Raw genomic sequence first — 16096 nt, forward strand, 5'->3', positions numbered from 1 at the left:
TTCTTTCCTTTCCTGACTTTGTGTCTGTGAAAGGTGCAACAATCTCACTAAGAGATTTTAATAAAGGTGACTAAAAGTATTCCTGTCCAGTTTAGCTTTCTTTGTTCAAAGCGCATTTATGTTATGGCTGTGTAAACAACTATTTTCTACACTTGCATTTAATGGTGTTTATGTATTAGATAAAAAATGCAATAACTTTTTTATTAGAAATGCTCTTTCTTCAACTCCAGGATGCTCCTCTAAATGCAGGATCTTGTTATCCGAACTCTGAATTAAAAAAAAACTTATGGACCTTTTCTCACAGACTATTAATCCCAAGTAAAATTAAAGAACTCCATTTCAAAATTGCTCATAGATACTACCCTTGTAATTTATTTTTGAGCAGTTTCTGAGAATATATCCTCAGTGTGTTCATTTTGTAATTCTGATAAAGAATCTATTCTACATCTGTTTTATCATTGCCCATTCTCCGAGTCTTTTTGGTCTGAAGTTACCATGTTAATTTTTTCTTGCTGTAACAAAATGATAGAAATAACAGAATCTATTATTTTTGTGTCAGATTTTCATTCCAAGGACATTACTCTGGAACATATTGATTTATTGCTTTGTCTTCTGGGTAAATTTCACCTTCATAAAGCCAGAGCCATCCATTTGCAAACCTAACTTTAGAATGTTTTCATCTGATATAAAGTCCCTTTTGACTTCCTTTAAGAATATGTCAAATCCTTTGAACTCAAAGGCTTCAAAAGCTTTTAACATTATTAAGTCTATTGTAAGCCATCTTTAAAAGATCTTTTTTTTTTGTATTTATTTATTTTTAATTTATCTTTGATATATCTTGTAAATTTGTGTAGCTCGTGTAACTTCATGTGATGCCTCCTGTTACTTCAAACCTATTGTCATTCTTTCAAAAAAGGAGGAGAGGAAATACTAGAGAGATGCAAACACAGGATTACTCCATCAACAGAACCATGCAGATGCTATTACAATATTATAAGACACTGTGAAGTGCAAGTTGTGAAAAATATTCTTTGAATTGCCTTCCTTGTAATCCTCACATATCTAGATCGGACGCAAGCGCTGTTTATTTTCTACTTTTTCCCTAACCGATACATTTTTATTGAAAATAAATGCCTTTCCAGTGTGATATGAGATTTGAAAAGTTTGGCAAAAGATGGGTTCGAAGTCCGGTCGATCGCACAAAAAGCTCTACGCCACTGAAACTGATGTTTAACAAGCGTCTTTTTTCAGTGTTGACTTTCCCAAACACATGTTGGTGGGCGGAGTTTGTGTAAATAGTCTCTGCCATCAAGGTGGGCTATTTGCACTTAGTGTACATAGACACTGTTAAAATTATTATCATAACACATTTGATTTAATCTGACAAAAAAAAAAAAAAATGGAGAGAGAGAGTGAATCACCAGTGACAACATGACAAACATAAGACCATCGATCATTATTATTCACCTATAATTAAGTAGATGAGACTACATTGTTAAATTTGTCATTTGGCAATTAGTGAAAAACTTCACTGGTGTTACTCATAAGGAAGATGACACCAGTGACAGTAACACCAGTGACAATTTTCATGAAAAATGCATTTTACAAAATGTCTGTTGTAGGGTATTAAACCACATGTTGTCAGTCATGGTGTACTCACTAAATTAAGTAGTTTAATCCGTTCGTATTCTAGTTTTTACAATTCCCATTACAATAAAGTAGGTCACACCAGTGAGTTCAGCTAAAAGCTTCGTATGAAATCATGAGATGAATGAGAACATTTCTGATAACTGAAGAGAGACAGTGGACTTAGCATGGGCCTTTCTTCATAGATCTTCAGGAAACAGGAAGAAGGAAGTCAAGTGATGTCATCAGTGTGATTTTTATTCCAAAATAAAAGATTTTTTTAAACGGTAACACCAACTCCAGGGGACCACTACTTTCATTATATTTTATAATATTTATTTGGCATTTTGTTTTTTATGTCATTTACATCATATATTTTATAGTTATGTATACATTATTGTATTTTAAATGGTAGAAAATCCTATTTTTGACCTCAAAATAATGCACTTTCTCTCTGTATAAATGGAAATTCATTTTACCTCTGCTGCATCTGCTCCAGACCGTGTGATAAACACTGAGCATGTATGTGTTTTTAACCCAGATGACCCGTGTTGTTTTCAGAGTACGTCACAGCAGTGTCCATGTTATTTTATTAAGGAAACTGTCAGCCAATCACAGCAGTGGGCTTGAGTTGAGTCTTGAATGAGCCCCGCCTATAAAAACAGAGCGCTCTGCAGAGGCTCGAAAACAGCATAGAAAATAGACCATTACTTCTAAATTATGATGATTTTGATATAAAATCACACTAACATTATAAGTGAACCACAGAGAACATTATAAAATAATTAAAAATGCAGTTCATGACCCCTTTAATGACAAATTACAGTAATTCACATTTTTATGAAGAAAAATTACTGTATTTATAGTTTTTGTTTGTTTTGTTTTTAATTACATACAAATGTAAATACAACAAATTAAACTGTTAGAAGATAAAATGTTCAAAATGACTGTCAGCAATAGCAAGAAACAAAACCATGAAATTAAAGTAAAATCTCTTTGTTTAAAATTAGCTGAAAACGCATATTTATTTACAGGGAGACTAACTGAATTAATGCGATCAAGCGGCTTTAAAATAATAATGAATAATAATGTTCAAATAAAACACCACGACTGGCAGCAGATAGATCTCTAGATCTCAGCATCTTCTCTTCTTACAATCCAGTCTGACTTTACTTCTCTAAAAACAGAACTTCTCATTGAGAATAAACCGAGGTTTAGATGTTGAAGTTTTTTTGAAAATAATCAAGTTTGAAGTCACTGTTGTGGAGAGAAGCGTTTGCTTTAGTTGGGTTTCTAAAGCTTGTTTATTAGAGTAAAAATCACAAGAGAAAAACTCTCAACCTGAGCCTTGTGTGTGTGTGTGTGTGTGTGTGTGTGTGTGTGTGTGTGTGTGTGTGTGTGTGTGTGTGTGGTTTCTAGTGTGGATCATGGAGGAGAGTTCAGGATCCCATCAGTGTAAGTCCACAAACAGTCACACAGTGTTGAGTGTTTGTTGTTCAGTTGTTGTAAATGTGTGTGTTGTAATGTGTGTGTTGTGTTCAGATGCCTGTGATCTCACACTGGATCCAAACACAGCAAGCACTCGACTCGTTCTGTCTGAGGAGAACAGAAAGGTGACGCGTGTGTCTGAGTCACAGTCATATCCTGATCATCCAGACAGATTTGATGTGTGGGATCAGGTTCTGTGTGAAGAGACTCTGACTGGACGCTGTTACTGGGAGACTGAATGGAGAGGATATGAGGTTCATATATCAGTGGCTTATAAAGGAATCGAGAGGAAAGGATGGAGTGATGACTGTAGGTTTGGACGGAATGAAAACTCCTGGAGTCTGAGCTGCTCTGATCGCAGATTCACTGTCCGTCACAATAAAAACTCCACTGATATATCTGCTGCTCCAGGCTCCTGTAAGAGAGCAGGAGTGTTTCTGGACGAGTCGAGCGGCATTCTGTCCTTCTACAGCGTCTCTGACACACACACACTCACACACTTACACAAATTAATGAACGATTTAAATAAACAAATATGATATGCAAACACTCGCACACATCAACTGACGTCAGTGTCTCTGTGTCACATTAAACACACACACACACACACCTGACTGACACACACACACACACACATTATTAGTGTGTAATCGTGTGAAATCGTGGGTCACACTTGCTTCTTGAAATATTAATCTCTTTTTTTCAGGAAAATCACTGTAATATACTTTTGTTCAATAATATTTTTTGATTATTATTTAAAATTTGGAGAAGATTTAATGATATTATTCAATATTTACACAAGTTTTTATGGTATTTTATTCATTAAAAATAATTAAACTTCATTTCTGGGTCACACTTGCTTGAAATATTAATCTCTTTTTTTTCAGGAAAATCACTGTAATATACTTTTGTTCAATAATATTTTTTGATTATTATTTAAAATTTGGAGAAGATTTTATGATATTATTCAATATTTACACAAGTTTTTGTGGTATTTTATTCATTAAAATTAATTAACTCTTCATTTCTGGGTCACACTTCCTTCTTGAAATATTAATCTCTTTTTTTTCAGGAAAATCATTGAATAAAATACTGATACTGATTTTCAAATTCATTAACTTTTATGGATTATTTTCAAAGCGGTTTAATAAAATCTAATTTCTTGTTAACTGTGTGTGTGTGTTTGGACAATTCTCAAACTTCAAAAATTCATTATGGAAAGTGGTAATTAGGGCCAGATGTTAAAGGTCATAAGAAAGTTGCGGAGAAGAACCAAATCAGCTTGAGGTAAATACATACAGGATTTAGTTTTATCAATACCTTTTTAATAACAAAATGGTTTCCAGTGTAGCCTGTTAGCTATCCCACAGTCCATAGCAACAGTAACTGTATAATTTAGTAATGAAAAAATAAAACAAAAGAGGATGGGGTTCAATTTTTATTTTATTTATGTAGCAATGTTCTTTTTAACCTCTGTGCAGTGTTCAGGATATTTCAGGACCCCAAATTAAATTTGTTTTAAGGGTATTTAAAAAAAAAAGTGTTCCCTTCATTTAAATGTGTTTTCCAGTAAATGGCTACCACTAAAGTATGGCAAGTTCTTCATATCACCATGTATGAAAGCAAGAAATGTACATATACTTTAACGTTAACTACATATTTATTTTGTATAAGCATTTCATATAAACATGTAATACTTTTTTTTTTTTTTTTCCAAAAAATTAAGACAAAAAAAAGAAAGTTTAAACACAAATTCCATACCAAGTGTATAGTAAAAACATGAAAGGAAGTGATGTTACAATTCATGATTGTCTAGATACTGGCGTTTTTAATTTCACATCTTAAAGCACTCTCTATTTTTATCATTTCAGATATCAGTATTCAACATTTTAGGATTAAAATATCAAAACATTATGCATTTGTTTTTGCAGGTTAAATGCATTTATATCTTGCATTAAACCGTATGTGTAGATCTGTCTGGGGTCTCTAGAGGGAGATGTGTAGAGCAGAGCTTCCCAAACTTTTCCATTCCACGACCCACCTAGACAAGTATAATCTATTTCATGACCCACCAAAATATTTGAGATAAAAAAAAAGACATTACTTTAAGCCTAATTTTAATTAAAAGTTTGATATGACAGAAATTAAAGAGCAGGTCAGATGGTATTTTAAAGTGTCCCAATATTGTATTGGAGTCCCCTACAAACCTAAGCTGCACTAGGTAACAGCACTATGGCACAAAGAAAAATATATTTTGAGCACCACTTAGAAATGTACACCTACGTATCAATCGTACTACTTACGGTCGTGGTTCCATAGAGCTTGTTAGTCCAAATTAGAATATTAGAAGCCACGAATATAAAAAGCCCGATTAGAGAAGCAGTTCTTGATAACAATAGACAATTCACCAACAAAAGCTCGAATTGTATTTCAGTGGTATCCTTGAACACCGCGTCTTCTAAAACATCATGTAACCGCGACTAATAGCAAAGTGTGTTGGGGCAGATCAGACTCTGTTTGTTCGTAATTTCGCGGCAAGGCGGGTAAATGCAATGTGTACCCAGTGACGTCACCGGTAACAGCAAGAGTCGAAATATAACGACTCGTTAACGGCGATTCAGAACCGACCTCTTTTGGAGACAATATCTTTATGTATCATGCACTGTTTGATAACACTTTTGGCATATGTTTGCAATTTAAGGATAGCTACGTTATAGAACGCAAAGATAGTATTTTTTCACACAACCCATCTGACCTGCTCGTTAAGTATTTAAGAAAATACCTGAATTATTTTAGTGTACATATTTAAGTTTGAAATTCTTTGTTTACAGACGTTAAAATATGAAATGTCCATAAAAACGTGAAACAGACTCACTCCAGTGAACTGTAATCTGCGGGTCGTGTTGTTAAACTCATCGCGGGGTTCAGTGCAGAAAATGCATTCATGGTCCTTCCGTGTGTGTGTGTGTGTGTAAGGGAGAGCGGTGCACAATCCAACACTTTCTTAGGAAAACATTCTTCTTTTGTGTCTTTTTTATTCAAAACAAACATATTGTGTTTGAGAGTAAAAACTAATTATTTGTAACTAAAAAATATATATATATATATTGCAAAAAAAAAAATATTCTTAAGGCTCAAAAATAAAGAGTTGATAACAGAATTATTTGCAGGAGTGTAAAATCTTTGAAAACCTGTATTTTTCCTGTGCCACTTCGAGAACTTTTTAATCCCAAAAGCCACCCATTTTGCTCTCCTGTTTCTGTGTCTTTTTTTGGGGCGAGTCAAAATATTTTGCTTGCGAGGTGATAGGTTTGCACGCTGAAAAGTTTGCAAGTTGAAAAGTTTTGCGAATTGAAAAGTTTTGTTGCAGTGAAGCTGTAGCTCAGTGGGCCGGTCTCTACACCCAGGATGAAAGGCATTTTTCTAGGTCTCCCTCGTTGAAGTGACAAATTGGCCTACGCCACTACGGTTTCCCGCCGCTGCTGCTGCCACCGAGGAAGTAAGGAAGCGAGAATGGCGAGCAACAGGTCGTTTACTGGGTAAGTAACTAATTGAATCATAAACGCAAGTGTCCAAGTGAACTGAATGATATCTCTTCTTATGCTGTCCCATTTAAATACTTAACGCTGGCTGTGACCAGTCTGTAGTTAGTGTTACCGGTGGACTAGATTTTTATTAACGGCAGCCAAACACTCAGCAGCCAGAGCCGCTACCATTAGTAACGCTTGCCGTGGTGGTCGGCGTCCAGTTGCTGCTAGCTGAGCTGCCATATCTACAAATAACATTGGATTGTCTCAGCATAAAGCGTTGAGAGCAAGTACCTTATTTTCGGCGTTCGTAGAGTTGGGCCTAGGTTCTGGGGTAAAAAATATAGGCGTCCCGCGTGACGTCACGCCATTTGGAGTGCAGCCATCGTTGGCGGAATAGAAAATGCTAAAACGTCCGCTGGCGAAATATTCCTATCATGGCCGAGCGTGCTGTCAGTTGGAATGCGCTTCAGTACGTGATCATCAACAAATTAGGAACAATTATACCGTAAGTGCGATGACATGACGTAAAGCGGTTAAGTGAACGGCGGAGGGGGAAAAATCGATTCTGTTCAGTATCGAGGATATTTTGCCAGCTACAAGCAATTATATACTGTATCGTATAAGGATTGTCAAATTTAGGCTATATTAATAAAAATGATCCCTCTATTACTTTGCAGGGGTTATAGGGTTCTTTTGACAGTGGCAGTTTTTTAGTTGTGTTACCACTGTGGTGAGTGGTTTTTTCTTCGGGGGTTGTTTTGAAAATATTGAAATTAAAAAAATGTATAGCAGCTAAACGTTAGTGTTTGGAGGTATTCCATCAAAGAAGCAACACAGTTAAAGCCTGTAAAGCATTGAAGATGTTACACAGATTTAATGTGACATGTCTGAAGTGAGTGTAGGGGCAGCTCTATTTTCCTCATTTTTTGTAATGCCTTGAATATTATGGGATCCTGAATCGCAATATATTAGTCAGAATCGAATTCCGCTAATACTTTGTTGTATTGCAATAGTGTTGTTGACGGATGGTATTCAGTCAAAATGTCTGACTACGCGGCTAGGGTCATGTGATTGGGAGATCCCTATAATCTGTATTTACAAACTGACTTTTTATTTATTATGTATTATTTTTTATGGCTGGGGCTAGAGTTTCGCGTGTGTTTTGCCAATCACGTGCACTAACGTCACTGCTTAGAGTGTGTGTGTTGTGTGCTGTGTGTGTGGGTATAATTGATCTATTCCAACATGGATTGTTTTTTTTTTTTTTTTTTTTCAAGTGTATTGCATATAGTTTATTGTATGTTTTTATCATACATTGAATTTGGAGTTTGTTTTGTTTTTACTAAATGGCAGAATTGAAAACCGAAACAGGGCAGATCTCAACCACAATGGTTAGTTATGTTAGCTTATTTCTCACAAATTACCTCAAGAGACAGTTTGGGTTTTGCTCAGTATTAGAATATTAGTGTTGTGCAGCCTAAACCTTTTTTCCCAGTAATGACCAACGTGCTGTAACTGAAGCAGCACAACATTAATTTCTCGTGGTGGCCAGAGTAATCCCCCGAGGAAATGCAAGGCAGGGTCGACTCTAGAGCCAGATCCAGCAGTCATGAGGACCTACTGTTGGAAGTCTGAAATGGTCTAGGTAGATAGGCAAGCTAGCTTTAAAAGCCAATCAGGTGTTATCAAAGAATAGTTCAAACATTCCGTTTTTATAGCGATATAAGTTGGCATAGGAGCAGCAGCTAACTAGTGTTTTCGTGCTGACTCTAAATACACACGAATACTAACTACCACATTAATAGTTTAAAATACTGTTCTACCATTTGCAGATCATTTCGCTGGATTTTTTCAAAATGCTGCAAAATATAAAAGACATCATGCCAGATGTCACATGGCCAACAGTACGCTAGCAGAATGCTCTTAAATTGTTGATTGTTCTGTGTCATTTTGGCGGGCTCTAAATCTCGATACCTAAAACCCCATCTATATCCGAAGAGCTGGAGCTCATGCAAGAAGCAGGGCTAGGAAGAGGACCCTGTCATAACATCAGATACAACACATGCCCGAGGTGAGGAGTCCGATTCCTTAAGCAAATACATATTCTAATAGCATTATTTGTTGTGTCTGTGTTTTAAAGGGTTTTTCTTTAACGTTAATGTAGTTATCAAGTTTGCTGCAAGGGAAGCATACTCAAGTAAAAATGAGTCATTTGGAAGACAGGTGGCTTCTTTCAAAGCTGCAGGTGTGCTTTTTCACAACTTTTTAATCAACATTTGGTGTTAAGAATTCATTAATATGAATAGTCCATTTCAGTACAAGAAAACAATGCATTATACTGTAAGTTATTCTCTATCAGTTGTTTGTATTTACTTGCTTATATAAGGGTGGGGAATGGAAGGAGAAATAAATATCTGTAATACCATTGGAGGCAGAGATTTTATACAGGATCAGTGATCAAAAGTGCTTCTAGTGAGGTGGGGAAGAACTTGCTGTACGTCGATGCCGTTGCAGGATGAACTTGATATGACACCACTGCCGCAGATGCACCTGGATTTGCCCGGAATACCAAAGGCATCTTGTAAAAAATGCAAGACTCTGATGCCACTTCAGACACTGGCTTTGCATGTTGACCAGTGTGACGGCATGCAAAACTCGAGAAGCACTCTGAAATTGAGGTAAAAACTATGTTGTGTAGGCTTTTAGGGTTACTATCATCTTTAAGAACTGTCCACTGACAATAGAAATTGCCTTTTTTCTTTTCTCTTTGCAGGAAGAAGATTTGGTGTTTATAGAGGGAGGCAACATCATCTAATGTTATACACCACCTTCAGGAGGTACACAAGCAAAAGCTAAATTTAACATTGGCTATGTTTACAGGACTTTTGTTTCAATCCGGAACAAAGTCATTCTGATTGATTGAATCCGAACGTAGTTTACATGAGCGGCTACATAAAAGTGATCAGGTTGATGTGTGTTAATATGCCACAAGCTTCAAATTTTGATTATTTAAAATGCCGCAATCCACTGCCATGAATATTTAGTGTTTTCCTGCTGTTTGCGCATACAATTCTCCTATATTGCTTCTTTTTCTTTGTTTTAAAGAGCAGACGCATATTTGATCTATTTCGGGTTCTGATTAGGAGACCTATGAGCACATGAACTGTTTGTGGCGTGCTAAGCTTTTATATTTATCAAACATTAAAAACGCCCCAAAATAAAGCGCCAGTTCTGTGGATGAGAAGGAAATATGAGACTGATGAAACAACGAAAAATCTAATTCAATCAGGATTACTAATGGATTATTTTGGTTTGATGTAAACGTCGCCACGGTAAATGAATCAAATTACTTCTAAAAAAAAACAAAAAATTGCCCCTGCAAACATTTATGTCCTTTAACTTTTTAGGAATTTGAGACCCGGTGCCCAATATGCTTATGTCCTCTTTCAGCAGTTTCTGACTTAGAATTTGCATGCCAGTTGTTGTGGAGAAAGGTAATAGTACTAGTGACCTTGCAATAAACGCTTAAGGGGAGACTGCACCGTTTTTTTCATATTAAACTATGTTATTCCCCTTAACTAATACGAAGTTGATACATACCTCTTCGTCGCAGTGCGTGTACTCAACCGCTTCGGCGCGCAAGCGACACTTATCTTTGTTCCAGTTCATTCATTAGGAATCCAAAACAGAGAGGAAAGTTAGAAGCTTACCAAACACCTCCACGCTTTCCCTATTTAAATAGTTTCCCCTAGTATTTACACGACACAAGTATGGTGACACAAAAATATAACATGGCTGCTTTCTCTACGGGTAAAAAGGATCACGATAGTGTATGGCTGAACAGCACTTGGGACTCGGAGAGCACTTCGACTTGGCGCAGTAAAAAAGTCACGCTTTGAAAAAATCCTCTCCCCCTCTCACTTCTGTCATTGAGAACCAACGGGACTTTTTTAAAATTAAATTAAATTAAAAAAATTTAAATTAAATTAAATTTAAATTAAATTTTTGCATTTATCATATGCTTTTATCCAAAGCCACTTACAGTGCATTCCAGGCTATCATTTTTACCTATCATGTATTCCCCGGGAATCGAACCCCCAACCTTTGCGCTTGTTTAAACCGCAATTGCTCTCTACCACTTGAGCTAGCAGTATACCCAAGACCTTTACTCTAACACAATAAGACTTTTTATCAAAAAAATGATCTCATGTTCTGAGTCCCGCGTGCTATTCTGGCCACATTATAGTTATTCTTTTAACTACTAGAAAGCTACCATGTTATATTTTGTGTCACTCATACTTGGTCGTGGTAACTACCTCGGTAACTATTTAAATAGGGAAAACGTGAGGTGTTTGGTCGTCTCATCTCTGTTCATTGTTTGTAAATTATCATTGTTTCTTAAAGTAAATTGCAGTTGATATATATATTTAATTCGGAAAGAGGAGGATGTATCTGTCATGCAGCAGTGACAGATAAATACCACAAAGACCTTTTGAAATCTGTGTGTGGGTCACGAGACAACAACATAGGTTGAGAGAGGTCTGAAGTTGTGGAACGCTAAAAATGGGAAGCCCAGTCAATCCCTTGAAAAAAACCATCTTCCTGGAGAGCCAGAGTTGACACAGGGGCACTGAGGAAAGAATTTCTGTCCAGTGGGTAGTTTGTTTTTAATCATACATTTAGTTGACATGTAAAATAAAAAAATATATATATTCCTAGATTTCATTATTCTAAAAATACAGTCTGTATCTGAAATATCACAGTTGAACTGTTTTTTTCAATGCCCCTAACCAGCCTGTAGCCTAATGATATTTAATCTTTTTTTTTATGGATTTAGGCAATGGTTGCTGGCATTGAAAACGCCTCTTTGAAGGTGATGCGAAGAAAGGGAAAACACCGGGCACCTCACGATCTGGACAATGAGCTGTTCAAGTATGTGTCTTGCCATTGATTTGGGTTAACTTTATATTCACAATTCCTTCTAACCCCATTTTTTCATTGTTGTTAGCGCCAGAGGTATTCCAACCTTTACGGTCTTCTATGTATGGACAGTGATTTTTTATGTTTCTGTTGCTTTTTAGTCCACATAATAAAAACTGATGTTTTAAACTAAACTGGCCTTTATAATATAACAAGTCAGATGAAACATTATTTTTTTTTAAATCCTGTAGTTGAAAGAAAGCTCGAATTTCAACCAAGTAAATGCATTTTTTCTTTTTCATTTGAAGTAAGATAATAGTTCTTCTGCATATACTAGACATTTATACAAGTATACAACTCATATTAGTGCCAAGAACTGCTGCCCATATATGTTGTGCATATATTTCTGAGCTGTGAAATATTTGCTGTGAGTACGCGGAAGGAGCACTGGCCACCAATGGTATTATGCAAGAGTGGTGTTACTTAATACCTTGTTACCGGTAACATCAAAAGTGGATTGGGGTACATGACACAGAGATATCAACACCACTAATCAAAATGGTAGGTCTGGTTGATACTTCATTTCATTAGATACAAGTTCTCTATCATCCATAAGAGGAAAAATTAGTTTGCCGGTGCCATCATGTTATAAAGCCACTGACAAATTGGTTTTGCTTTAAAAATCAGCAGTGAATCATGCCGTTTAATATTTATTAAAGGTAAAAAATTTTTTACTTGTAGATTGAAGATGCATCTGACCCTGTCCAACTATCACAAAGAAATCCTGGATGTGTGGCTACACTGGACCGATCAACACTGACCACAAGGAAAGCATATTGAGGTATGTCTGACTCCAGCACTTTCAGAGAAAAAAGGTTATGGTTCATTTACATAAGTGCAATCGACACTTAACAGAATTACAATGCCTGCTGAGTTGTAATATATGGTACATTTTAAAGCAGATGAACATTCGAGCATTATAAAACGGTCAGTTCTAGTTTTTAGATTCTGATTGTTCAATAGCTGTTTTAGAAGAATCAGAATCACAAAGCATTTTTATTGCTGGGCATGCTTGGCGCATACAAGGAATTTGTTTTAGTGACATAAGCTTACCAGTGTCACAAAGACAACAACACACAGTCAAAAAAATAAAAAATAAAAACCCTTGTGCAGCTAAATAAGTGAGCAAACAAATGTGTTATCAAATGATAATGGTAAATTCATCGAAGTAAGATGCAGAGATGTACTAGGACTGAAGGGGTAAATAAATAATATATAAGGATATTGCACATTTTTATTGTATAAGTGGGGGAACATTTAACTGTTCATGAGGTAGATTGCCTGGGGTAAAGAACTGTTCTTTTTGTGCCTGGCTGTCCTGGTATTTATGCGGCTCTGAAGCGCCAAGACAGATGGCAAAAGTTCAAAGATGTGGGGTAACTTGATGTGTAGGGATCCAGGAGTGAATTTTTCCTGAAGCCCTTTTCCCTTTTTTTTTTTTTTTTTTCCCTCACTCTCTGGATGTATACCAGTTTTCCTTGAAGGCTGGGCAGGGAGCACCAATAATCCTTTCTGACAGTCCGAAACCGTTCTCTGTATCTGTCTGATTCCTTGAATTTCAATGACTATCAAGACACTGCTATCCTGCGTCTCCTAACGATTCCATTTCCCCCCCCATAACTTGTCACACACACCCCTCTAGCAACCACACATAGCCAACCTAAAAACATGTTTGATCTCATTGATATTGTTCCATTGAAGCAGAGTAATTGTGGAGAGAATCGAGTAACCTGCATTTACATTAGACATAGCATTTTCCCCCCCCCTCTTCAGGTCAGTCCTAATAGGTTCATAATTTGTAAAAAAAAAAAAAAAATCACAGTCCACTGTGATATCTTTGTCCATTTAACAGTCATGGAAGTTTTCCTTTGTGGGCCTACCCCTGCAAAAATAAGTCCAACCAAAATCTGTCACAAGGCCTTCCTTCTGTGATCACATCGTTTGAGTCCTTTCAATATAAAAAGTCTTCTTCTACTGACTGACTCACTCAATAAGACAATCTTTGCTGCCATCTATTGGTGAAATAATGTATGTAACTTCTGTTGCGGCCGGCATCAGGAACTATTTTTTCCAGCGGAAGGAAGGTTTTAAGTGATTTACTTCATGATAGTTGCATACAACATTTTCTGCTTTAATATTTGTATTGTGTGGAAACCGTTTTCTGTGTGTTGTTAGCAGTACCAGAGGCCGCGCTGTATCAGGAATAAGTCACAGCTGAAGGGGGTTTGCAGGCACTTAACAACGCCTTATTCACGATACAGCACATCCTTCTCGTACCTTATTACTTGCATATCACACTCGCAATTATAATTCCATTTGATGGGAATAGAGTCTTTCTCAGGTCTTTCTATATATACAGACTCATACATTATAAATTGTTCTTAAACAAAAAAGGAATTCATTTTAAATTATGTAAATGAATTGTATAATTTGTGTTGTTTGAAGTTCTGTTTTTAAACTCTGAAGCATTTTAATGTTTTATTTTGTCTTATTCTTTGTTTTGCCAGAGCCTTGCTCTACATATTAATACAAAAAATCCATCCCAATGCTGCAACAACTGCGTGTGGGGCCTGAGAGATACGATCTAATCAAAAGTCATGCAGAAAAAGCCAACAGGAGTAAATATGATTCTTTGTCATAGGATATGATGACAAAGTATGTAGAAATTCCCCTGTTTTGAGCGCTTTTAGGTTTTTTTTTTTTTTTTTTTGTATTGTCGCAAATTACAAAATGCAAATACATTTTATGCTTTTTCTTTTGGTGTTAAGGTTGACTCCCATTACATTTTATCCCACCTGGCCCCCAGAGATGAGCCCAATTGTCTGATTAAACAAGTGAAAGAGTCAAAATCATGGAAATTTTTCAAGATTTCACTTGAACTTGAAGGTATGGACTTAAAAAATGTTTTATGTGCTATGTTATTTGATAACCAGGTGTAAATATGCTACTGTAGTTCCCTAAATGTAAAAGAGTATAAATAAACTAAACAGTAATTGTCATTACATCTCTTATTTCTTCTGAAGACACACAACCAGAAGACTCCAGCAGGAGAAAACTTGTCTGCGCCAAAAGATAATGCAGTGGATGATCAAGTAAAGCTCACACCATCTGCTTGTGTCAGAAAGGGAGAAGTTTAATATAGTGTTTAAATTTGACCATTGCCGTCTACAGCACATGCCAAACCACACTGTGTGTTACCCAATTGTCAGTGCTGCACCAATACCATAACATTCTGTTGTTCATATGGTAGATTACGCAGTCTTTCAAAACACTACGCAAACTGTTAAGATATGGGCAAGTTTTTTTCTTGACAGAGGTACTGTATATCAAAGCATTCTCTCTTTAATTATGCTATTCTTGTAAAATTTTTTAAAGGGGTGTTCATCCAAAGATGTAAATTTTCTGTTACCGATTACTCAACTTCATAAAGCTAAACTGTAAATTTAGTTCATTCTTTCGAACACAAGCCGAATGTGTTTTTTATTGAAATTCGAGAGATTTTCTTTCCCTCCATTGACAGCTACACAACTACCACTTTTAACGCTTCAAAAAAGTTAATAAAGAGATAAAAAACTAATCCATATAAGGAACTTGGAGCAAACTACTCAAGGGGATATGAAATTTTGGATATTTTGAATATGGATATTTTGCAGTCTTTCTTGAAACATCAGAGTGGTAGTGTTAAGGCCAATGAGTGGACAGAAATATTCAGACTTCAGCCAAAAACATTCATTTGTGTTCTAAAAGATGAACAAAAGTCTTGGGTTTGGAACAACAAGAGGGTGAGTAATCAACAACAGAATTAACATTTTTTAAGTGAACTAACCCTTAAATGCATGTGAAGGGGGAAATAATATAAATTTGTATTTGTGTACATTTAAAAAAAAAAAAAATCAAATATATCAGCTAATTCTCTTGTGGGAGCCACAAACAAGTTCTAATAAAAAAAAGTTTATTGCAATTTATTTTGTCAGCTGTTTTTTTTTTTCTCATTAAGGCAAAATACTTAAATTAAAATCAACTTAATAAATTACATTTAAGACAAACCATTCAGCAGGAGCCCTTTTTTCCATACATATACTGTTACGAACTTTAAAAGTAGGGAATGTACCGTAACATTTATATATTAATATGCTGCTGGATGTGAAGTGAGGTGGAAGAACATGACAAACAATATTTGAAAGAGAAAAATTACTGGATTTTTATTCACATAAAAGCCAAAGCCACTAGATCCAGTAAAATAACTAGAATGTGCGCTATGTACAATGTGATAAATATAAACAAACAATAAATCAGTCCGCTACAGAAAACTCGTTCCACTACAAAGAGCTCAGTTCACTACAGAGAGTTCAAATCGCGATCAAGAGAAAGCATGAACGAACACGCCTAGGCTTTATATATTTATAAAATTAGATTTAAAGTTAACTTGACATGCTTGTACGTAGATGTCATAGCCAAAGCAAGTGGACTCA

The 16096-nt window shown here is 35.9% G+C and overlaps 1 protein-coding gene and 1 pseudogene across 1 annotated transcript in view; one reads left to right on the forward strand and one right to left on the reverse strand.

The window, feature by feature from the left end:
- The window catches only part of LOC109094672 (NACHT, LRR and PYD domains-containing protein 12-like), a 29624-nt gene extending 26530 nt beyond the window's left edge, over positions 1–3094 (forward strand). Inside the window, exon 5 of the mRNA XM_042759301.1 lies at positions 3046–3094. Coding sequence (XP_042615235.1) covers positions 3046–3085 — 40 coding nt within the window. The 3' untranslated portion in view covers positions 3086–3094. The remainder of the gene's footprint in view (positions 1–3045) is intronic.
- The window catches only part of LOC122145497, a 643912-nt pseudogene that overhangs the window by 171720 nt on the left and 456096 nt on the right, over positions 1–16096 (reverse strand).

Source organism: Cyprinus carpio, chromosome A7 (genome assembly GCF_018340385.1).
Source record: "Cyprinus carpio isolate SPL01 chromosome A7, ASM1834038v1, whole genome shotgun sequence".
Lineage (NCBI taxonomy): Eukaryota > Metazoa > Chordata > Actinopteri > Cypriniformes > Cyprinidae > Cyprinus > Cyprinus carpio.